This window comes from Caloenas nicobarica, chromosome 3 (assembly GCF_036013445.1).
Source record: "Caloenas nicobarica isolate bCalNic1 chromosome 3, bCalNic1.hap1, whole genome shotgun sequence".
Lineage (NCBI taxonomy): Eukaryota > Metazoa > Chordata > Aves > Columbiformes > Columbidae > Caloenas > Caloenas nicobarica.
This window is the reverse complement of record NC_088247.1, coordinates 39,203,851-39,227,356: the sequence shown is the minus strand read 5'-3', so window position 1 is coordinate 39,227,356 and position 23,506 is coordinate 39,203,851. Positions and strand designations below refer to the sequence as shown.

At 41.8% G+C, this 23,506-nt stretch overlaps 1 protein-coding gene across 1 annotated transcript; it reads left to right on the top strand.

The window, feature by feature from the left end:
• The first annotated feature begins 1,738 nt into the window (after positions 1–1,738).
• RRAGD (Ras related GTP binding D) lies at positions 1,739–21,405 on the top strand. The gene is made up of 7 exons (XM_065631878.1): positions 1,739–1,974; positions 8,307–8,602; positions 9,013–9,212; positions 10,205–10,319; positions 16,103–16,245; positions 18,041–18,189; positions 20,099–21,405. Exons 1-7 carry the CDS (start codon positions 1,827–1,829, stop codon positions 20,248–20,250), a joined length of 1,203 nt encoding a protein of 400 aa, XP_065487950.1. The 5' UTR covers positions 1,739–1,826; the 3' UTR covers positions 20,251–21,405.
• The last annotated feature ends 2,101 nt before the right edge of the window (positions 21,406–23,506 follow it).

Genomic DNA, 23,506 nt, shown 5'->3' with positions numbered 1-23,506 from the left:
GAGGAACAAGTCTGGAAGCTTATGTAGAGCCCAGGACAGATTATATTGCCAAGGGGCTTGCAGAAGTGCTTGAGTCCTACTGGAAAAACCTTTCTGGCGATGGGCCTGGAGTCTACATGGCTTAGAACCTGAAGCTGTGGTCAAGAAGGAGGTGACTGACATCAGTATTGTGGGAAGAGCTGCACTGAAACCAGTTGTGTCATTTCTGAGCTTCTACACCCTGATTTAGTATTGTAATATATCCAAATTATTCTCTCTCTTTCACTGGTGATGTTTCATAGCTCTTTGTATAAAACACACCTAATACAGCCGGTCAGATTTCTGGGCAAGACCCATTTCCCATAGCTGACCTTGAAACCTAATAGCCCTTCTGCGCTGATGTGGTGAGCCAGTGAGTTAGATGGTCCTTCATTACAGACCTGGAAACACTCCTCTTTCCTTCAGGCATTTTCAGCAGATTAATGCCTCCTGGGACTGTCCCCAGACACAATGCTGAAAACCTGACTGGTAAAAATTCCTGCTCCAAACTTCAGTCCTAATTCCTTGTAAGGGATTTAACTTTGAAGTGTTTCCCATAATCTTATAATACATTGTTCAAGCAAAACTTGCAAGCAGGTTGATAAGCTGAGAATAAAGAAAGGCATTTCAATAAATTTGCGTATCGGTAGATTCGTCACGATGTGGAACATAAGAGGGGAACTTCTTCCCCTTCCATGGACAAAAGTGTGCCTCCATTATCTCAAGTGGGTTAGCGCAGCCTGGAAGGCCTGGTGATGAGAAGACTGGCACGCAGCATAGACGTGGGAAGATAATCAGCTGCAGGAAACACGTGGAGACTCTGAACTAAGTCCAACCATTACATTGAATGCAAAGAGGGAGAACAGGACCGGAGGAAGTAGTAAGACAGAAACGAGGAAAATGTGCTGCTGGAGAATCGAAAAACTGGGCTGCCAGTCACCACAGTGGGCAGCGTGGGACGACAGCCAGGGGCTGACACACGCGTTCTGGTGCTTAGACTGGTATCAAACCAGAACGTACTGGAAACTCCTGAGAAGGGGCCTGGCTGGGGCAGGTCTGTCTTCACGGTGCAGGTCTGGGGAAAGCAACGGCAGGCAGCTGAGTGCGCTTCAGTCTGCCAGGGGCTTCAAAATCCCGGCCTTTTCCAAGGAAGTTTCACTCCTATGCCTGTCTTTAGTCTTTTTTGTTCATCCAGAGTATTATTGCTAGCATGATCTCACCCACACGGCAAATAGGGTGCCAACTCTCGGGGCAAGCTATAAGCTCGGTGCATGGTGAGGCTGCGGGATCTGGCCGACCTCGAAGCCCCCCAGGAGGGCTACCTGGGATAAAACCTCCAGCAACGACTCCAGTGCTGCAGCCCGGCACACCTGGCCGCTCCGCTCCCCCGCCGGCCGCGTCCCGTGTGCGTGCGCCGGTCTCACGGGTGTCTCCAGGGCCGGGGCGGGACGCGGCAGCGCCCGGCAGGCCCCGCAGCCCGCCCGCCAGCTCTGCCCGCCAGCGCCGGCTGCCCCCGCGGGGCCGGGCCGGGGCGAGCGGCGGGCGCGGAGGCCCCGCCGGCCCGTGACCGGCCGCGTCAGGTGACGCGGGTCACGCCGCCTCCCCCGCCCGCCCGCTCCGCCGGCAGGCTGCGCCGCGCGCTCCGCCGAGCGCCGTGCGGGGGAGGGGAGCGGCGGCGGGGCACGGCACCGCACGGCACCGCGCGGCGCGGCACCGCACCTGGGCCCCCCCGCGCCCGCGGCCAGGCGCGCCCCGAGGCCGGCCGGAGGCAGAGGGGCCCTCGCAGCCCCGCCGGGAGCGCGGCTGGCATGAGCCAGGTGCCCAGGAAGCTGCCGGAGGAGGAGGAGGGGGACGAAGAGGAGGAAGAAGAGGAGGAGATCGTGGGCTTGGCGGGCTACGCCGACGGGGCCGAGTCTTTCTCGGACGGGGACGCGGAGAGCGGCGGCGATGAGGCGTGTGAGTGTCACCCGCGGCGGCCGCAGCGGCACCGGGGGCGGCGGGGAGCGGCGCCGCGGGGCTGCGGGGGGCGGCGGCTGCTCCCGGACAGCTGGGGGTCAGGCACCCGCCTCGGAGGGGCCTGCGGGCGGCAGCGAGTGCGGGTGTGGGGTGAGGCGGGGGGCCGAGTGCAGGGCAGGGCCGGCCCCGTGTGCGCGGAGCTGGGGGCGAGGCGGGACGGGGCCGCCGGCGGGGTTTGGCAAGGTCTGGCTGCCGGGGGTCGGGCGTGGCTGCCCGGGTCAGGGAAGAGGGCAAGGCTGCCCGGGGATCTGGGGCACGGCGGGGGTGAGCAGGGCACGAAGGGAGCCGGGGATAGCGGTGTGGGGGAGAGGAGGCGTCCGGAGGGAGGGCAGGCCGCCCTGGGGCCGGGGGTGGGTGGTGAGAGGCCGGGCTGAGCGGGGGTGCTGCGGAGGTGAGGGTGGGAGGGGACAGGACGGGGACGGGGTGCTCGTTGGGCGCTGCCGTGGGTCAGAGGGAGCGGAGAGCTCTGAGGCGAGGGCTGACAGGTAGCAGGAAGGGCTGGGAGGGAGGGAGGGAGGAGGCAAAAGGATTGCAGACAAATTGGTGTTTGGGACAATCTCCTTTCAGGATTTTCCACGTCTGGGGTGAGAGTTGTTAGTGGCCACAGCCTGGTGATGTGACTTGAGTGCGCCAAGGAGGCGGGGGGGGGTTGGGTGTCGGGCTATAAAAGGCAGCGGCAACACGCAGCTGTGTCCAGGGCTGCTCTGCAGCTGTGGATGTCAGTCCCCACAGCGGCAGACCCCGCTAAATGTCTGTTATCGCTGTGTCTGGGCACATGAGGACCCGCATTACTCGCTGTGTATCTGCGTTAGTGTGGATGGTGATGCCAGGAAGGACAGGCTCACCAGGAAAAGCAGCCCCATTCAGTAAAAAGAGGCAATGCCAGCGCAGAGCCTGTTGCTTTCATTCAGAGCCTGAATTCATTCTTCCGAGACGCATCTCACAGAGGAGCTTGGAGAACTCTCAGTATCTCATGGCAAAAAAGGAATTGCATTTTATAAGAGCATAATAAAAGGCCACATGTTTTAAGGCCACTTTTATTATTAGCATACAGAATGCTTCTTAAAGGCCCAATCCTACAGGCTGCCCTGGGAGTTATTGCATCGACTAATGCAATTTTGAGGGGAGCGGGAAGGTCCATGCTTTGAGTATGAGCCTTCATGGTGAAAGGCTGTGGGATGCCAGGATGTAAGAGCTGTAGCTGAGACTAACTAAAGTCTTACTTGAAACTGCTAAAAAAGTGCCTTTATTTTCATGCAGAGAGAATATATTTCAGCATATTCCTTTAGTGCTAAAATAGCTTAGCATTTTCTGTAGAAGAGTAATCTGCATTCTGTCCTCAAAGGAATTTATTTCGATATTTTTCAATAGGAACTTTGTTAGAATGCTAAAAATTTCAGTTGCTTCTTCATAGTAACACCAGAATACTGTACTTAACAGAAATAGACCTTTACATCCTGAATAGCAGGAGAAGACAGTCCATGCAGAGACCTTTTTAACAAAAGATTAAAACAAAGGGCCATTTTAACAGCCCAGATCCCCTAGCTTTCTGTTTCATTCTGAAGTGTCTAGAGAAAGAGGCACAAGGCATCTGTAATGGAGGGGGTTGGAATTTGGGTCTGTGTTTTGTGTATTTAACACTGGCTGCAGGGCGAGGGGCTTTCGTTTTCCCAGTTTTTGTTCTCTCTCTTCCTGGATCTTTACAGTAAGTAGTCTAAAATTTAGTGTCACAGCCTCCACTTTCATTTCTACAAAGCAAGAATAGAAAGGACAATGTAACAAGAACAGCTTCAATGCGTGGCTGTTGAAAGTGAAGGGAGAAGCCAGGCTTGAAAGTAAAAACATAATTTGTGCTTGCAGGCATATGGAAGATTTCAAAACTTCATATTGGTGATTTCTCACCCCATACTGGATTCTCGACTCCAGCCTGAACCACATCTCTTGTCCTCCTGTGTTTTTACTTCACACACGGGGTCATATTCAGAGACCTTAAAGCACTTAGTTTACAGAAAGTCTAGTTATATTTTTTATATATGGAATTATAAAGTATTTAGAAGCAAGGAAAGCCTCTGCAGAGCGCCTAAGGAAGTAGCTTTAAGACATATCATTGCAGGGTGCCACACTTGTGGCAGGGTGGAACCAGGTCTTCTGGTTCTGAGCCTTTTCTTTAGCCACAATAATTTCCTTCCACCAGGCATTCCTGCAATGTTTATGAACCCACAGTAGCCAAACAGCTTTCTTGATTGCGTATGAGCTTTTTCTGGTAACTCTTTAGGCTCAAGCCATCTATTAGTATTGAAGATGTTCATCGTATGTCTTCTGTAAGCCTGTTGTCTTGAAAACACTCCAAAGTGCTGCAAATATCACAGTCACAATGCTTCATTTGGATGTTTGAAAATTGGTGAGACCTACAAATACACCTTTCAGCGTGACATCCCTGTCACAGATGCCTGTGAAGCACTGATAGGCACCCACCTTGACAACTAATTGCAGCTGATGTGGAATTCAGGATGGCCCTCAAAAACTATTTTAGTTAGCAACATCTCTAATAGCGTGAAGGAGATATTAGAGTATTCATTGAGTACTGTGTGTCCTGGTGAAACAGGTCAGGACTGATGCGTGCAGTTCTCAACTCCTCAGAGCTGGGCACTTCTGCATGTTGCAACGCATGCAAATTGCACTCCATAAGCAAGGACACAACTGCAATTACAGAAATTTTGTAAGGAATTGAGTGCTTCTCTGTGGGGAAAGTGCTTTTGGGTTTGTTAAGTTTAATTTGTGAATACTTCAAAGGATACGGCCTCTAACCAGTGTGACTTCTGTTCTCTTTGGCTGCTTAGACAAGCCGAAATATGAAGGACTGTTGGTGTGCATTAGAAACTGGCATTTTATAACATGCACTCTTGGCAGAATTGAACAAAGCAGGAAATGTGTTGCATCTCACAATAGGGAAAATGATCTTTCCCATGACAGAATAGAGTTTAGTGTTTCTTTTAGGCATGTTATGATCTCACTCAGCGTAGCCTGGGAAGTTGCAGTGATACATCTACTGGCATTTCTGTGGCAAATTAAAGAAGGAGTTGTCATGTACTCTGCAAAGGAATGTGGGCAGGCAGCGCATCGTCCAATTCCTTTACATATAAGGTAATCTCTTAACTCTCTCGCAGAGGAAAGTGCTATAGCAGCATTGCTATCTAGTCAGGTTTAGATGGCATATATTTGCATGTCCCTCTCTTTGAACTGGCAGGATTTCAAAAGCTAAATAACAGTCTTACTAGCAACTGTATTTTTTTAGTATGGCTTTAATATAAAGCAATTTCCAGTAAGTATTACAGTCTATAAAAATCTAATAGCCTGGAATAATTTAATAAAACAACGTAAAGCACCAAGTTATTTAAAATATTTTTTAGATACATGTGAGTTTTTAGCCTGTTTCTTAAAGAGAAGGGAGTTGTGTAGGTAGCCTGTCTTACGGTTGTCTCATCACTGGTCGAAACTTTGGAAACTACTGTCCACTTTCAACCGCATTTGGACGAAAACAATCTCAAAGATGATTAAATTCCCACAAGTATGGAAACTGGCATTTAGAAGAGAGGAGAGGCCGAAAGGGAAGTGTCCTTGGAGGGAGAGGCAAGCAGATGTGCATGTTCTGTGTGGCAGCAACTGGCAAAGCGGTGTACACATGTGGATGGTCTAGCCAGCCGACACGTGTTTAGCTCCAGATCGGCCACAGCCTGTCGTATCTGTTACTTGGAGGATATGTCGTAAGACATACAGAGGGAAGTTGGTGTTATTGTGGTAGGGAGAGGAAGGGGACACAAAGTACAAATCCATAACAAATTAGACCTCGTAAGTTCTGTTGTGTACAAAGCAAATGGGAGTTTTAAAAGTTTTTGAAACATGCAATAAAGCTTCAACCAGAAGGCTGTTCCTTATATGCCTTTATAAAGTATTTTATTCAGACTAGTTCTTATAAAGCTTTGAATAAATTGGTTTCCCTTCTGATGGCCAAAGTGCAAATTGCATGATGTATGGATATATGCACATTAATGAAATTGCAACTAGGCATTTGGCAGCTGTGGAAAATTTGCACGTTAGAGAAAGGAGTGGGGTAGAGGAAACACCATTAAATCCTGTACTTTTCATTTGCTTTGTTGACAAGACTGTACCCCCAAAACATAAAATATTGTTACATTGTCCTAGAGCAGATGTTTATTATTCCTCTATAGGTGTGAAGTATTGTAGACACATGTTTCTTGCAGCCGCAGGAGGGTACTATCACTGTTCAGGTTGGTAGGAAGAGTAGAGCAGCGTGTCGACTACTATTTATTACTTCCTAAATTTGTTGTCTGTGGATCAGCAGAAGCTGGCCATAGCTGCGTTAGGAGGATGATGTTCTTACAGAGTTACCTGTTGCTATCTGCTTGAAGGGGTTTCATCTGTGCAATGTTCCAGCCTGGCAATATTTCATGTATGCTAGTTTACAAGGGTATAGTAAGTGGTAATGCCCATCAAGACCTTTCAAATGTATTTAAAATGGGTAGGATCCCACCAATAGTGAGTTTTCAACTGCTGTCCATCACTGTGGTGACAAGAGCCCACATGGAGTGGTATGGCTGCTCACAAGCCAGTAGATGGTGCCAAGGGGATGTTCTGTGCCAACACTGCACTTCTCAACCTTCAGTTGAGAAGCCCTGATTCTCCATAAGTGTAGCTCAGGAGGCACAAACTGAGGCATCCTGGCAGGCACATCCTGCACTTGCGTTTCTGGAAGTTGTGAGTGAGGCTTGAGGAACGCAAGAGGATGGATGTGATCACCACCCCTGGGTGCAAAACATGCTCCAAGGCAGAGGATTCCTTCAAGCTTTCCAGGTTTTTCAGCCCACAAGGCTATGTAATAAATTGACAGGTACAAAATGTTGTGGCTGAGGTTTCTTGGTCAGGATTTTTGTACTTTTTTGGAGTAAAGTTGATCACTTAAAGTATGCAGGACACATGGAGGAAGGATGCATGTGAACAAATGTGTGCTGGTTTTCTGCAATTCAAAATTTCTCCCAGCAGAAAAATACAAGGAAGTTCAATTATGTTGTGCTCTGAATGATCTTGAAGAGTCTGAGCTGCAGTAGGTGGGAGGTCTGCCTGACAGCTACTGTGTTTACCCTTGTGTCTCATGAGTATTTTAAACCTGAGCACTGTGTGTTCTGAGTCTTACTCTGCAGATTTAGCCTGGACAACTAATTTTTTTGCATTGCTTGTGTTTGATGCTGCAGACAGGATATCACAGAGGAGTTCAAAAGCTTTTCATGTCTATGTGCAGTAGTTTTCAGCCGGGACATTTCAAAGTTATGGCCCAACTAAATGCAGCAATTGAGACTGTTGTAGTTGTTTTGATTAGAAATACCTGAAGCTTACAGGTGTGGATAGCTATACATTCATGTCCTTACAGATATAACAGTATAGTTTACTCCCATAACTACCTTTGTGCTAATATAACTGCATCAGCACTAGAAAATGTTCTGTTTCAGTGGGACCAGTTTCAAACTGGGGTAGATAACACAATGAAATCACTGTGTTCCCAGGCCTTTGTTTTGCAAATAGGCAGGGGATATGCTGTAATCTTATTTATTGGATAACAAACTTTTACAGATCGTGACACAAATTATTCAGTAGCAGGTGAAATCCTAACTACCTTAGAAAAGGCTTCCTCCTGAGCTCAGTACTGTGTTGTAAGCCCCAGCATAGAGGAACTGTTTGCCTACTGAGTTATCCTGTTCCCATAGCTCCTGGGATATGTGATTTTATTTATTTTAGAGGAGTGAAGCCTTCATATAGCCTTAGGAAGATCACATAGATGTAACTGACACAAACTGACTCCTTTCTTCCAGCAGTGTGATGTAGCTATCAGTTGGCAAGGGTATGTGTTACCAGATTATATTTGTTTTAAGTTGGGTTAGAATGTGTGGGGGATGGTGTTAATTACAGTAAAATTAGGTATTTTAGGATTTCTCTGTGTGATAACAGGTTTTTCACATACAAACTGAGTGATCAAACCTTCTGCAGTAGTATCTGTCTTGCAGGTGAGAAGTAGGTTTTCTGATAGTAAGGGGCAAGTAATTCAAGTTAAAATGCCTGTAGCACTGGCATCTAAGCTTAACATTTGCATAACTCCAAGTAAGAATGTCATGAAAATAGATGTCAAATGTATGTTATCTGACAGTTATTAATTATATTGCCATAGTATATGACTTTTCTTCTTGTGTGATTTTATTCAGTCTTGGATTTCAATGATCCCTTCAGTACTGAAGTTAAGCCAAGAATCCTGCTCATGGGATTGAGAAGAAGTGGGAAATCTTCCATTCAGAAAGTTGTCTTTCACAAAATGTCACCGAATGAGACTCTGTTCTTGGAGAGCACAAACAAGATCTGCAGAGAGGATGTTTCCAACAGCTCCTTTGTCAACTTTCAGATATGGGATTTTCCTGGGCAAATTGACTTCTTTGACCCTACGTTTGACTATGAGATGATCTTCAGAGGCACTGGAGCACTGATATTTGTTATTGATTCTCAGGTAAAAAAAGGGAGTTTAAGCTACCTTCTTATTTTCTTCCTTCAGCAATAGACAAATGGGTTGAAAAGCACAAATTTTTTCAAAGCAAATAAATAACTTACATCACAGAAACACACATTAAAAGAAAGTAATTAAAACTTGAAGAGCTGCTCGGTTATTTTTGATCTCTCTCTGCAGTATGTTCAAAAGTTAACTAGTTTGCTTTAACATCTCAAGGTTCTTGCTCAGACTCCTAGATGCTGAAAACATGAGACTGGTGCACATGCTGGCTCGAGGATCAGGCTTCTACTTATAAGAAATAAAAAAAATCAGCCGCTGTTGAATTGTAGCAATATCTAAGTATGCTAAAGTTTTATATGTATTTTTAAGAACTTTCCTACAGTTGTAGCTTTTTCTTTTTCCTTCATTAGGATGATTACATGGAGGCATTAGCTCGGCTGCATCTTACTGTGACCAGAGCCTATAAAGTGAATCCAGATATCAACTTTGAAATCTTTATCCATAAAGTGGATGGTTTATCTGATGATCACAAGATCGAAACACAAAGAGATATTCACCAGAGAGCAAATGATGACCTTGCAGATGCTGCATTGGAGAAGATTCACCTCAGGTGAGAAAAGCTGCTGTGCAGTGCATCTTAAAGAGGAGAACAGCTTATTTGACAAGCTACTATTTTCTGTTCTCTTGAAGTAGCAGGCAACAAGCTATTGGTACATGAAGGAAAAGGGTAATCAGAGACAGTTGCTTTGAGCTGAGCCAAACTAAGTATTATATTTCTGATTGCTGTCTTGGAAGGAAAGATGGAGAGGAGATGTACCTAAAAACAAATAACAAATGTGCCAGAGTCCTACCAGTTTTTGCTGCAGCTGCTGCCTTGAAATAAGTTGCTTGGGCAGCGGCAGCAACCAGTAGAGCTCCGGCTAGTAGAGTGTATATGCTACCTACATCATTTTTACCTTCTTTGAAACCTCTCTGCCTCACAGTCCCCTCCCAATCCCTACTCCTCACTGCTGCAGCCTGCTTGGAGCCACTTGGGAAGACAGGTCCTGTATCTTTGCCTTATATCTGCTGATAAAGCAGGTTGTTGTAGCAAATAATGAAAAATAGTGGACTTTGCAGACTGGGAACTAGAGGACATCATGTTGTCATATCTATCTTAGCATTTAAAGCCAAGTACAAATACATTAAAAAGAGAGACCTGCTCCATGACCATGCCAGCACTTTAGAGCTCTTAACAACTTGACTGCATCATTACATTGATAAATGGGTCGACAACTTTCAAAAAGTAGATCACAACAGACATACTCAGTAATATTCCTTTCCTGCAATTTGAAAAATATTTTTATAAGAATACCAAGGTGGGAGTTGCATCATGAAGTTCTTCATTGAGGTCTATTTTGCAGTGCCTAGGGTGGGTTTTTTTTTTTTTGTAGAAATGAAGTCCTGTGCTTCAATCATAACATGTGACTTTTAATCACAAGGGGTAATTGTGTAAGTGTAGGCACTTGCTGTTTGACAATATTTCATTTCACTCATATTATGAAAGGTACATCATGTTCACAGTATGTGGCTAAAAGGAAAATGTGGTGACCTTTTTTCCAGCTTTTATCTGACAAGCATATATGATCATTCTATATTTGAAGCATTTAGCAAAGTGGTACAGAAACTGATCCCGCAGCTCCCAACACTGGAAAACCTGCTTAACATCTTTATTTCAGTAAGTACTTGTTATATACTTTGTCTGTAGATCTGGCTATGTCCACCATGTGTATTCAGATATTCTGTTCACTGCCTTCTAAGAGATTATGAGCAATGTGAACTCTCAGAAAAATTATCAAACCTTAGTTGAAATGCACCCACGTGCAGCTTGGCCTCATGTCCCTGTCTATTCCAATAGTGTTGCTGAGCTGCCGAGGTACAGTATTTCCCAAATTACATCAAGTGGGTTAGCAGCCATCACTTTTCTGCTCATACATTAATCTGAATGTTGCAAAGGTCTGTGTTGCATGCATTTGTTTAAGTAGTACTTAAAATTTGTGTAAATAAATTCTTATAGGAACATCAGCTAGCCTGACTTCTTATGTAGAGCTTCCCAGAATTAATTCTACTTTGTATCAAAGTTTAACCCACTTAAGAAAATCTTCTCATCTTGAAGTTTTTAGAGGTAGAGTCCATCACAACTTTCACAGCTTCCACAGTTACTCCTGAGGCCAATTAGAGAGCTTTGTATATCTAGTGGCTTGTTACCACTCTGGAGGTAATTGCTGCTCTGCTGTTCCTGGAGGTGCGGTCCCTTCGTCTCCTTTGTGCTGGTTCTGACACTCACCTGTTCCCTTCTGGAGTTACTGACACACACTAATGCACTGTTTCACATAGTTAAAAACAGGTCACTGAGGAGTGCAACATCCTCTTGTTTTGGCACAAGATAAAAGGTGGGAATGAGTGGCCATGAGCAAAGGGGAACACAGTGAGTAGGTTGTGAAAAGGGGTAACTCCCTGTTTTGGTGGTCGTTAGGTCATCGCAGCTCCTGAAACTGTACTGTTTCTCACAGTATTCTAATTTTGCACCTTGCATCTAGCATTACTTTGTCAAGCTTCAATTTGGAGCAAGGTATTTGCTTGTGCCTTTTTGTGGCTTTGAAGTAATGAAATTATCTTACAGGCTGTTGAATGATATTAAATAAAATTAGACTTCACAGTTTCTCAGTGTAGGGTGTGAAAATGGAGAGAGAAAACAGTTGGATGTGTTGCTGAAAGGGAGAGCTAGGATTAGAGGAAGGTCTTTCCAAAACTTACTCTCTTACTATTAAAGAACAAATAATGCTATTTCGTAATGAGTGGTTCGTTACAAAGATCTGTTTCTACCAAAATGACTGGACTGTGTACCAGTTATCATCCAGTCTTGAACTCTACTTAGGACGGAAGAGTAATGAAGGAATGATGACAGCAGTTCCGGAGCAATTGGATATTGATTATGCTACACAGCCTTAAAGAGAAGGTTGAGTGGTAGTCTTCCTTGTGCCAGATTCACGTCAGTCATTGTGAGTCATATCTCTGTATGGGGTCTTCTCACTGTTTGGAGTCGGTGAAGAATTCAGCAAACCACCAGATGAATCGAGCACAAACGGCTTCCTGAATGACTGGTGACAGTCACCTCTGTCTCTGGAACATCCAGAAGACAGCTGCAATAATATCTAGAATATCAGACGTGATTTGTAAAGGAGAAGAAGTCTTTCAAATGAATGAGAAGTCCAAAAAAGTGTGAGAGGTACTCTATTTCCCCTATTCAGTAGGGGAAACAGTCTCAGACTGTTTCTTAGTGCCAAATAGTGCAAAATCCAGTTTGTTGATGACCTCTAGCAAGGTGTAGCTGCATCACTATGTCCTCAACATGCTTGCTGTCTGTTTTTACAAGTATCTTTTATCGTTAGACAGGAGACTCGGAATGACTCTGTTTGCAACCATGAGAAGACTAAACTTTATTCTCCAGCACAGAATTAGTTAGCAGAGCAACTTAGTGGTGACAAATCTTGACATGGATTTTGATCATGCCTTACCTCAGGAAGCCAGTGTGCTGGATATCTCTGTGTTGGGTGTGTTGGTGTTCTAGTTTGGGTTTTGCAGCAAGATTCATGAGGATTTGCTTTCATTTATGCCATAAAAACTTCCAACACAAAAAGCTGATGATTACAAAAATAGATCTGTGATCACTCTTGAGTTCACAGCAGGTTTTTGCCTAACTTTATAGTGCCATGGTGTGTTAGCTTGTACGTTTGAGGAAGCACCTCTGTGATAATACTGCTTCCACATTCTTTGATGTAACTGCTTGTAAACCATAAAATAATATTTGGTTTGGCATTCAAAACTCATGTAGATCTTACCTGACTAACACTCTATCAGCCTCATATAGAAGGATGTCTGGTTTTTAATTATTGTGGCCTTACCAAGCAATCAACTGGTGTGACACAGGAATGTGGATTTTCATTTTAGGGTTGTTGGGGGTTTTTTGCGGGATGTTAAAAAGTATGTGTTAAAAGCAATGAGTTACCATGGTAAAAATAAAATTAAGGACACTTATGTTTATTTAATTTTCATAATCTGTAAATTCAAAGGTAGCGTTTAAAATTAAAGTTCATTCACAAAATCTGCCGTTTGCCACAAGACCTTTTTAAATAACTGTACAAAATTCATTCCTAAGTGTAAGTGACTGGTGATGTCCTGTAAGTTGTTTTAAAAATTACTTTTTTAGGGCCAAATTCTGGCTTACTTTTCATACTTTCAAGAGGAAAAAGGCCCATTTACCTAACCTAGGAGTTGGAGTAATACTACCAGTTTTACTGAAGCCATTCCATTTGAAGACTGGAAACTGCCTTCTACTTGATCAGACCCAGTATAGTTGGCAAACATGGCTTGAATTTCAACTACCTCATGGTTTTTACTTATCCGAAATAAAATCTCATATATTCATTGCTGAAGATTTTTCTCAATGACTCTCTTGGTTCAGGTTAGCCATGGAATACTCTTACATCAATGCAGAGTGCTTGATAAAGCTTCTAGCACACGTTGCATCTTCTTTCCAGGCTGCAGGGTTATGTCAGAGGTGACTTGCTTATTCCAGCCCTGCTGTCATTGACATCAACGGCAGCTGCTGGCCTTTGTTTCTCTAATAAGGAACTCTCCTGCTCTAGCAACAGAAAGAGTTGATTTCTTATTGTCATTTTCCCTGACTGTGCATTAATGACATAATGTCTCTTCAAATGGTATTTTTTACCCACTGTTTCCTGATTTTTTTTTTTTTTTTTTTTTAATGACTTGTAATTATTGTTTGTACTGGTATTTTTTTTTTTCCTTGAGCAATTTCATCACAAACGTTCTGGCAAATCCTTTGCTTTTTCATTTAAAGTTGTACTAAAAACCCTGGCAAATGAAATCTATGAAGCCATGTCGGTACAATTTAGTGGTTACTACTCCTGGCAGTCCATCCTGCCCTTGCGCTGAGGTTTCTGTTACCATACAAAGTTTGACAGAAGCAAATATGTGCTGGTTTCTCAGCAGGTCCTACCACAATGTATTGGTTTCAACCGAAAAGGAGCATGGAGTAGGTGAAGACACCGAGCTCTGCCCTCAGCAGCAGGCATAACTGCTGGCATGGCAAACAACTCAAGATGAAAACCTTTTAAACTGTCATTGCAAGTACAGGCAGGCTGCAGCAGCCACAATTTTGAGATGGAAAAATCACTTCTCATTATTATATTGTCACCGTCATCTTAGTAATTTAGGGTACATCTTACCTGTACAGCTGAAAACATCACTGTCTCTCTTTAGATAATACAAAATTTTATAATTGACTCCTTATGAATGACACTACAGGGCTTGGGTTCCAATTTCTTTTGTCTAAAAGGTCGTGTATTTTCAAATACGTATTTTTGCTATGAGTTATGGCTATATACTTATGATATTTACAGGTGAATCTTGTGATTAATCTTATTTGACAGCATCTCTTGAAGTATGTGAGGTGCTGTCAGAATTATTATTTAAGAACTGAGAGAACTATTACATGTGGCCAGAATAACTAAAATAAATATGCATACATTTTTGTTCTTAGTGCTCAAAGAACGTAGGCTCATATAGCCGTGTAGGCTGAAAGGGACCTTTAGGGATCAGCTCCTGCTCAGTCACGCCTGTTAGAGCAGGTTGCTCATGGCTGTGTCCAGCCCAGCTTTGTGTATCTCCAAGGATGAAAACTCTACAACCTCTCAGGTCAGCATGTTCCCAGCGTTTCACCACTTTCATCCTAAACTTTTTTTCCTTGTATCTAGTCAGTATTCTAGCTTGTGCCTTTTGCCTCTTGTCCTTCAACACTGTAGCACTGAGGAGAGTTTGGCTTTGTCTTCTGTGCACCCTTGCATTAGGTATTTGTACATAGCAATGAACCTTTTCTTCTTTAGGCTGAACAAGCTCAGTTCTCTGAGACTCTCCTTGTCCATCATGTACTTCAGCCCAGGTACCTAAGGTATCTGCAGTGTATACTTTGTTTTGAATAGTTCTTTCATTAAGGAATTACTGAAATGTGCCACTCATAGAGCCTTTTCCATGATGAAATGCAAGAAATTGACCTCCCTACGCTCTTACTACTGATAGGTGTTTCCAGTCTTAGTTGTATGTGTGATCATGGCAGAATTAAGCTTCTTCAAGAAGCAAATGCCCCTAATGTTGCTGGCCATCGTTCAATATCATACCTAGGGCTGACCTTTTCCTACCTGTTCCAGGAAATTTGAAAAGTGAGAGGGTCACTTTAGACTCTTATGTGTTAAATAGTTGACTTAGGAAAGAAGAAGAAGAAAAAGGAAAAGTTCTGCAAGTACAAAGGAAGCTGAAGCTATTAAAACTAGTTAGGGGTTTTCGGTATGTTTTATGGTAGTTACAAAACTGTTGTGGCAGCAGTCCCAAACCATATTAAAAAGGGAAGCCCATAAATGGATAAAATTTAGTTTGATGGGAGAAAGTTGCTTCTCTTCCTGTGTAAGTGGATTCTGAAGCATATTTTATAGCTTGAGCTTTAGCAATACTGGGAAATTGCCCTTTGTGTTTATGCTGGGACAGCTGCCCAGGTGCAGTCCCCTGATATCAGCAAGCAAAGCTACTGTTTTCGGTTAAACAGTACACATATTTTCCTCTCTCTTTTTTTTTTTTTTCCCCCCCTAAGAAGCAGGGGCTTATGGCAGTTTGCTTACCTACACCAAGAGCATGAGCTAGCATTCCTGGCTGGCCTCTGAGAACTGCGAATACAATACATCTCCAGTATGGAGAGAGTCTTAATCAGCTTGGCAGGATGACAGGAACATAGCTGTCATCACATCAGCAAGCCTTAGCATTGTAAACATGGCTTTAACCACCAATGCTACATGGAAACTGAAAGAGCACCATCAAAATACTGGTCTGTCTTTCTGTGATCTTAAAAGATGTTCTAAGGAATGGGACAGTAAAATAGCTACAGACCCTGATGAGACAATTTCTCAATTTCCTTGAGAAATTAGTTCCTGAACACTACTGCCTTCTTTGTCCATCCTTTCTTTTCCTTGTTTCTACCTTCTTATATGTCCAGCTGAAATAACTTCAAATTACATCTTTCTTCTTATGTCCGTTGTTACAATCAAAAACTCAAAAGATTTGTCTTGGAAGCTTTTTTTCCCCCACATTTTCCACTGAAAATAAAATGTAATCTCTCCAGATGTTTTCCAGAGAGGGGAATTTTGGGACTGTATCTTGGCATTGTCTGCTCAGAAGCAGAAACAGTTGGAAGGTTGTGAGCACCATGGTTTGCTACAAATATGACAGTGCTGTATGTACAGTTCTTTCAAAATGAGCTTGATTGCAGCTTAACTTCCACTTCTTCAGCCTGGATTTTTGTATAAGAGGCAAGTAGGGGAACAAAAAAGCTTGGTATTAATTTGAAGACATGGCTTCCATTTTATTTTTCTTTCTTCTTTTCTTAAATAGAATTCTGGGATTGAAAAAGCATTTCTATTTGATGTAGTCAGTAAGATCTATATTGCAACAGACAGTACTCCAGTGGATATGCAAACTTATGAGCTCTGCTGTGACATGATCGATGTTGTGATTGACATTTCTTGTATATATGGGTAAGTAAATTGTTAATATTTTTCATAAAACTGTGTACCTAGAGTCTGAATGGCCTCAAAAGTAGAATGATGTGGGTATAAACAATAATGAGAATGTTTAATTTACCAGAGTAATTTGTCAAGACAGGGGAGAAGGAGGAATCAGCAGGCCTCTGAGGTACAGATCCCCTGACAGCAACAAGTATTGTTCCCTGCTCAGGGTCTTTTGTGAACACTTCCCTCTTTCTATGCTAATAATTTTATTTGGAGGAAGGAGTGAGAAGTAACCAACCTAAAATAAAAGGAAACATTATCTTTTTATTGCCCAGGGATAAATTCAACAGAAGGATGCCTCCCATTTAAAAAAAAAAAAAAAAGTGGGGCCATATTTAGCTTTCTTTAATAGCTAGTGGCCTCTACTGGCCTCAGAGAGCTGTTTCACTCTTGCTTCAGTTCTCTGTTCATCCTCTTTTTTTCCTACATGATCTTTGTGGGGTTTTTTTCAGTTTCTCCTTCTTATGCATTAGTAACTGGAGATCTCCTGGGGTAGCATGTACATCTCCTTGCAAGTTATGTTTGAAATGGCTTGGCCCTTGGCCAAATGTGATGCCAGCTATTCCTGGGAAAGGCAGAGGCACATAAAAAATTAGTGCATGAAGATGCATAGACTTGTAGGGTAAACCACAGCATGCTTAGAGTGCGGTAGTCTTTGGTAGCCTTGCATTCTTACCCATCGATGGATATCCTGCATTCTTGGAGAAGGTACAAGGGAGGATCGTGACACAGATGTGCAATACATATTAGAACTTTAAGAAAACCAACAAATTGTTGAATACCTTTCTAAAATTTCTTAAGTTTTTATATTCTACCATGTGTTTCAGATTTTGGAGACAATCACTTCAGTAACTGTACAAGAATTCGTGTTTTACAGAGGTATACAGTAAAGGATGCTCATTCTGTGAAATTTTTTTTGTACCAAGATGCTGCTATGTAGTTCAAAAGGACTACGCATTTAGTTATTATCTGTAAAACATCACTTGTGGGGAGCTGTATTCACAAAACGTCACCCTGCCCCTGTCTTTGTGTAGCCATTTAGCATTTATCACCGGAAATCTGTTTGTAATGTTTTTAGCTATGGACTAAAGACATTATGTTAGTTTCTTGTCTTCTGTTCCTGGAGCATCTGTGGAACTTGCTACCTTAAATATATTATTGATACTCATTGTTTTGGGAGATCAGTGATTAACTACCCACAAGATCTGTGTGTGCATTCAGGAAGGAGACTAAAATTACAAGAGACAAAACTAGTACAGTGATCATCATGACACATCATCTGTGAAGGAGAAATTTCATGAAATGATGTTGCAAAAGCCAGCATCTCGTGAGGAAAGTCTCATGATAGCTTGAACTGTGAGTCAGCTGCCACTGCTCGAGCAAGGTTACTGAATTTGGAATTATCAGCATAGACTTACTGGTTCACATGTTTTAGATAAAGTTGTAATATAGTGCATTGATTAAAAGAAAACACAGCCTTGTGGTAAATAGTTGTTAACTAACAGAGCTAAAAATAAGGCTCCAGTTCAGGTACTTGGCAAACAATCTGATTTCTAGCCCTAGATCTAAGATTTGGTGTGTGATTGGATAAATGATTTAATCTCTGTCGTCTTAGTTCACATGGTGTGTAGTTTGAAGAAGAGTCTCCTTGAAAGGCTAAAATGAAAATTTCATAAAGGTTGAGATTATCTGGTGAAAGGACCAATGTGAGTATTTTTTGTTACCTCTTTTCTTGTTTGTTTGTTTGAATATTGTCCTTTAGGCTTAAAGATGATGGCACTGGAACTCCTTATGACAAAGAATCAATGGCAATCATAAAACTGAACAATACAACTGTCCTTTATTTAAAAGAGGTGACAAAATTCCTTGCTCTTGTTTGTTTTGTCAGAGAAGAAAGCTTTGAGAGAAAAGGTATTTTTCCCTTTTCTAGTATTGCATTACTTTTCCTTTATGTTAGCAAGTTAATGAATTAACTGTGGTTGTCATTAGCTGGTAACTGTCTCTAGATGTGTCACAATATTAAAGGTAAGTACAGCTTGCTAGAGCATACATAACATGTTTAAAGGCATGAAGTATTTGTGTTGGCATTAAGGTAAAACAAAATCATAAATGTATTTGACAACTTTCTGATATCAAAGCATATGAAAGTTTACATCCAATGCAGTAAAGCTTCCATCTGCAACAGTAGAATGTGTCAGTTTATCTTGGCTAACGTTGATTTGTACCTGTTGGTGCCAGAATACGCATTTGGAACAGCTTGCATGCCATAACCAAGGGAAAATTATTGAAACTGGCTGATAGAAGTATATTCTTGCTTTCTTCATCTCTGAAAGGAGGCTTTTGAAAAGCTGTATATTTGGGACCTAGGTGGCTTTCATATTTTGCAGCTGAAGTGTTTAAACTTTCTTGGTTATCTCTCTGACCCTGGTCAAGGTCAATACTGAAAGCCTAGTTCATGACTGCTCTGCTCGCTGGCATGTTGTTCACTGAGTTACTGATGTTAGTGAAATTGCCCGGAGGCCAGAACTGAGGGGTGGAAGAAAGCGCCATCACCTGGTCCTGTGTCCCCATCCTGTGGTGTGGACTCACCAGCCAGCGTTGGTGTGTTTGTGAATGCAGCACTCACGACGTGTCTGCTGGGCCATCTGACAGGCTATTTAGCTTTTGTTTTATAGAGCTGCTCAAATTTCTCTTTCATCCCCATACCACCTTTATTATCTATGAATGTTAGATATGGTCACTTTTTTTTCTGCTGTAAGCATAAGAAGTATTACTTTGACAGACCTACTAACAACAGTTTCAGAAAAGACACTGTTGAATAAACACCCATTACGGTTTGTCCGCAGCTGTGTCAGATTGTTGTGTCTATATGGTTTGGAAGACTTTGTGCTGTAGCCTGTCCTCTTTTAACTGTACAGTTCTGGTGTTACAATGCAGATTAGCTTTTGGTGCCTGGTGACTTCCACGTAATATTTTGTCTAAACTCTAAGGAGAGGGAAAGTAATTCCTGGAAAAAAGAGTAAAATGGTGGATTTAAACCACTTAAAATATGTATCATCTCCTGTTAGGGAGAGTGAAGTGGAAAACACTGCAGTATTTGAGTTAAGAAAGCTTATGGCATTAACCTTGAATGAGTTCATAAGCTCAGTACAAAAATTCTAAAATTGTATTGTGATATTACACAATTGTAGCACCCAGTAAGTCTTCCAGTTGCCTACCAATATGGCTTTACAGCTTTTCTGTGGGATCGCATTCAACCCACTCACATGGTAATGCTATCTGCCTGTTATGTATATATGTAATCTAACAGCATGTCTACTGTGTTATTTTTCAGTTACAATGTAAGATGAAGTATAGCTGTCTGTTATTTGGTAATATTTCTATTAAGTATCCATTTAAAAGCTTATGCACTGTCAAAAATGAAAATTCTTTGATTACTAGATGCTACTTATTTTTATCACAGTCTGTAAAGCAAATTTACAAAATGACACCATAGTTCATGACATTTTAATTTTTCTGAGCACTTCTTCAAAACTCTTCATTATCTGCCAATAAACTTCTATTTGCTTTCTCTTAAGACTAATAAGCATATTTAATATTGGCCATAATATGAAGCTATAATGCTCACGGAATTATTTGTATTTATCAAATGTGCTTTTGCTTAGTGCAGAAAAAAATGCCTGGAAAATTCACTGATTGTGACCCCCAGAGAGAGAGAAAGAGTGTGCTATTTCACTGTGTGTAGAAAATAACCATTTTTTTCGTTACTTAATTTGTATAAATGTCTTTATTAATACGGAAAACATTTCTGTCTCTGTAGGATTAATAGACTACAATTTCCATTGTTTTCGAAAAGCCATACAAGAAGTATTTGAAGTAAGAATGAAGGTAGTAAGATCTCGAAAACATCAAAGCCACATGCAGAAAAATAAAAGACCCACTCCCAATGGGACACCAAGAATGCCGCTGTAACTGAGGTTTTCTGGCAACGTAGCAAGCAAAGCTTTTGTGAAGTTGATGTGACTTCTGCATCTCATTGCACTGAGGGAAGAGGAAAACAAATGGAACTGATGTATTACATGAATTTTCCCTGAATGTTCAGAAAGCACTGTTTAAATATTTTTATCCAATCGTTTTTTTCATATAGTGAGCACTTTGAGCAAAATGTTGTATATATAAGCATTGAGGTGAACACTTGTAAGAATTTTCTTAATATATGCTGTAAACCTTTTTCATGTCATATTAAGAAAAAAACAGCTGTGACAGAAATACTGGGTACATAATTTGCACTTTTTTATGTTTTCCTTGTGGAGTTGGACTTCGATAAACTCAGTTTTTATGGTGATTTTGATGCATGGTGTCAGGTAAAATGTATGCTGTAGTTTATTTACCTGCTACAATCAAATTGGTTAGTAAACAATTAAGAAAACTTGGTGCAATGCTTTTTAAAATTTGTGACAGCTAATACCTAAAATTCATACAGATCTAATTTCGTATATTTTTCAATTTGTAAATTGAAGAGTAATTTTGAAGTATTACAGCAATAAGCACCTTACCAGGGATCATAACTGGAAGGTAAATATTAGCTTTTATAAAACAGGCTTTTGGCCAAATTTCATCCAGAGTTCTCCATAACACTGGTCATGCCCTCTGTTGGGTCTGGTTTTATGATTTACCTCAGCATACACCACTAAAATACCTTTCTATAAAGATAATTGTTTTGTAAAATGGCTTTGTGTTGCACCGGTATTTTTATACGGCTTCAGAGGAGGGTGTTGTATCCAAAAGGTTGAATTTACATTGCTAAAGTTTGTTTTGAGAGCCTGCACATCTACAGTTGGTGCCGTGAAGAATCTGTATTTATTTCCACCCTGACGTTCTGATGTACTGATAGAAGTCCTAAGGATGTGAGCACTGGGTTCTGATTCCCTATAATAGGGGGTACATCTGTTATTGAAATCAAGTAGAGACCATTAAAATGAGGACTGGACAATCTACCTGCTGTAGTAATCAGCGTACATCACTACTTTTAATATTGAATATGGGCAGACTTGTCACTGGGTCAGCCAGGACAGCAGAGTACTCTCAAATGCAAAAACAAGTAAAACTTGCTTTCTGAGTTCTGTATTCACTCGTTTTGTTTAATCAATGATACAAAATCGTAATTTCTAGTCAGAAGAGCAACTTTTTTTTTTTTTCCCCAGTCCCACTGCAAACCAATTGCACTTGTGGTCCGGTGGTGTTGTCAGCAGCTCTTGGGAGTGGGAAGAGTGTGTGGGAGGCAGCTTGTCAGACACCAGCAACAGGTAAGGGGACTCTGCCTCACTTGTTCATAGCTCATCTGCTGAGACAGCTCTGGAGACACAAGGGAAGATGGAATCTGAACGTTTTGTCTTAGGCGAGGTAAGGCATAATGAGTGTTTGTCAGGGAGCTCAGAGGCCCCAGTGTTTGCTGGCTTCTGTTGAACACGGAGGGGTTTAACCCGTGGTAAGCAAGTGCAAATTCAGTTGTGGTTTGGATGCAAACGCGGAGTTTCTGGATGCTGTTTGCTGACACATCTTGAGGCTCTAGCACCATACTGAATACACAAGCTGGGAGAGCCGGTTGGTATGAACGCAGAGGCTCCCTACGCAAACATCTGCCAAAAGGGAGACCAGTAGTTTCCAAGGCCTTTACTGCTGCGTGGTGCATGCAACTTATCTTTTTGGAACAAATTGGCTCTTCTGGCATGAGTCTGTTGAATATACATGGAGTTCTTAGAGAAAGGTGCTAGTCAACTGAAGGAGCTCAGCTGCATCAAGGCTCACTTGGGAAGTAAACACAGTTCTGGGTGCTCAGGAAGGTGAGAAACATTGAGAACAGCTGAAAGTACTGGTCTTGGTGCCACTGTGAAGGGTGTAATCAAAGCAGAAAACTTGAAGAATACAGAGTTCAAATTCCTTTCAGTACTGTCACCACCTGTCATCTTAGGTGAGGGCAGCTCTTCTGGCCACTCTTCAGTTAAAGTAACTCAAAGTTGTCTTCAGACTTACTCGCCATTGCTGTGGTGAAGAGCCACCATTTGACAGCTCTCCAGTCCATAGGACCTTCATTAAAGGGCTGCAGTAGTTTCTGGCTGCACATTTGTCTTTCATTTTGTTGACATCCACCATTCAGTCACAAGTCTCTGTCCTTCTCCTTTCACTCCTTCAGGTATAAGTGACTGTGTGGGACGAAGAACACCTACCAGGCTGGACTAGACACTTCTGTTTGTTTGTTTGTTTTTAAATAAAGTATCTCAACATACTGGCCATGGTGTGAATCATAACTAAAGAATGTCGTTTCCATATATTAGTATTTGGCCTCAGTTCTATGTAGTCATGCGTACCCTTGCATTTAGAGACTGTTCAACTTATTTAAGACAATGAAGTGAGCTCTTGCAGTCCCCTCCAGAATTTTGTATAACTATGTTGCATGATTTAGTGAAGGACACTTTAGAGAGCGTACAAAATTTCTAATTGGATATTGTCAGAGCAAGCATAACTTTTACCAGATTATGTTTCAATATGTATAATTATAAAATTGAAAGAACATTAAAAAATGCATTAGTTTTATTGTTTAACTTTGTTATTCTTAGTTTAGGTGATGACTTGCATGCTTCACTTTTGAGTAATCATTTTGGAATTAGTACCTCAGATTTTCATGTTCTAGCTGAAGTGATTGAGCACTGAGTGAGGCATGAAAAGTTACAGGGTTTTTTTTTTAAAGAACAAATTATTTCAAGTCTTTTGCCTTTTCTTTTGAATTGTATTGAGATTTTTAGTTTTTATTTTAAACTGATGAAATACCCCATATGCTACAAGAGCCAATTCTGACAAGGCAGTGTTGGGATGCCTAATTTTTTAAAATTAGAAATAGTGCAAGAAGTAATCTCTTCCTGACTAGTGCTGTATTTCCTAAATACCTGATCTGTGAGTCTCCATTTTTATGTATATCATCAGAGTTGTCTGGACATAGTAGGGGTCATTATTGTACAAGCTATGTCTCTTTAAAACTCTGATGCAGAATAAACCCAAACCAATTTAGTATCCCACAGACACTTTAAAGTCAGGAGCCGAAAAACTATAAAACATTGGTTCCAGCAAGTTGTAGTTGAGGAAATCTCTGTAAGTAATTCAATGGGCAGCAGCACAGAGCACGTAATGGATTCTTTGAAAGAGCTAAAATGCATCCCTGGAAAAGTAGCTA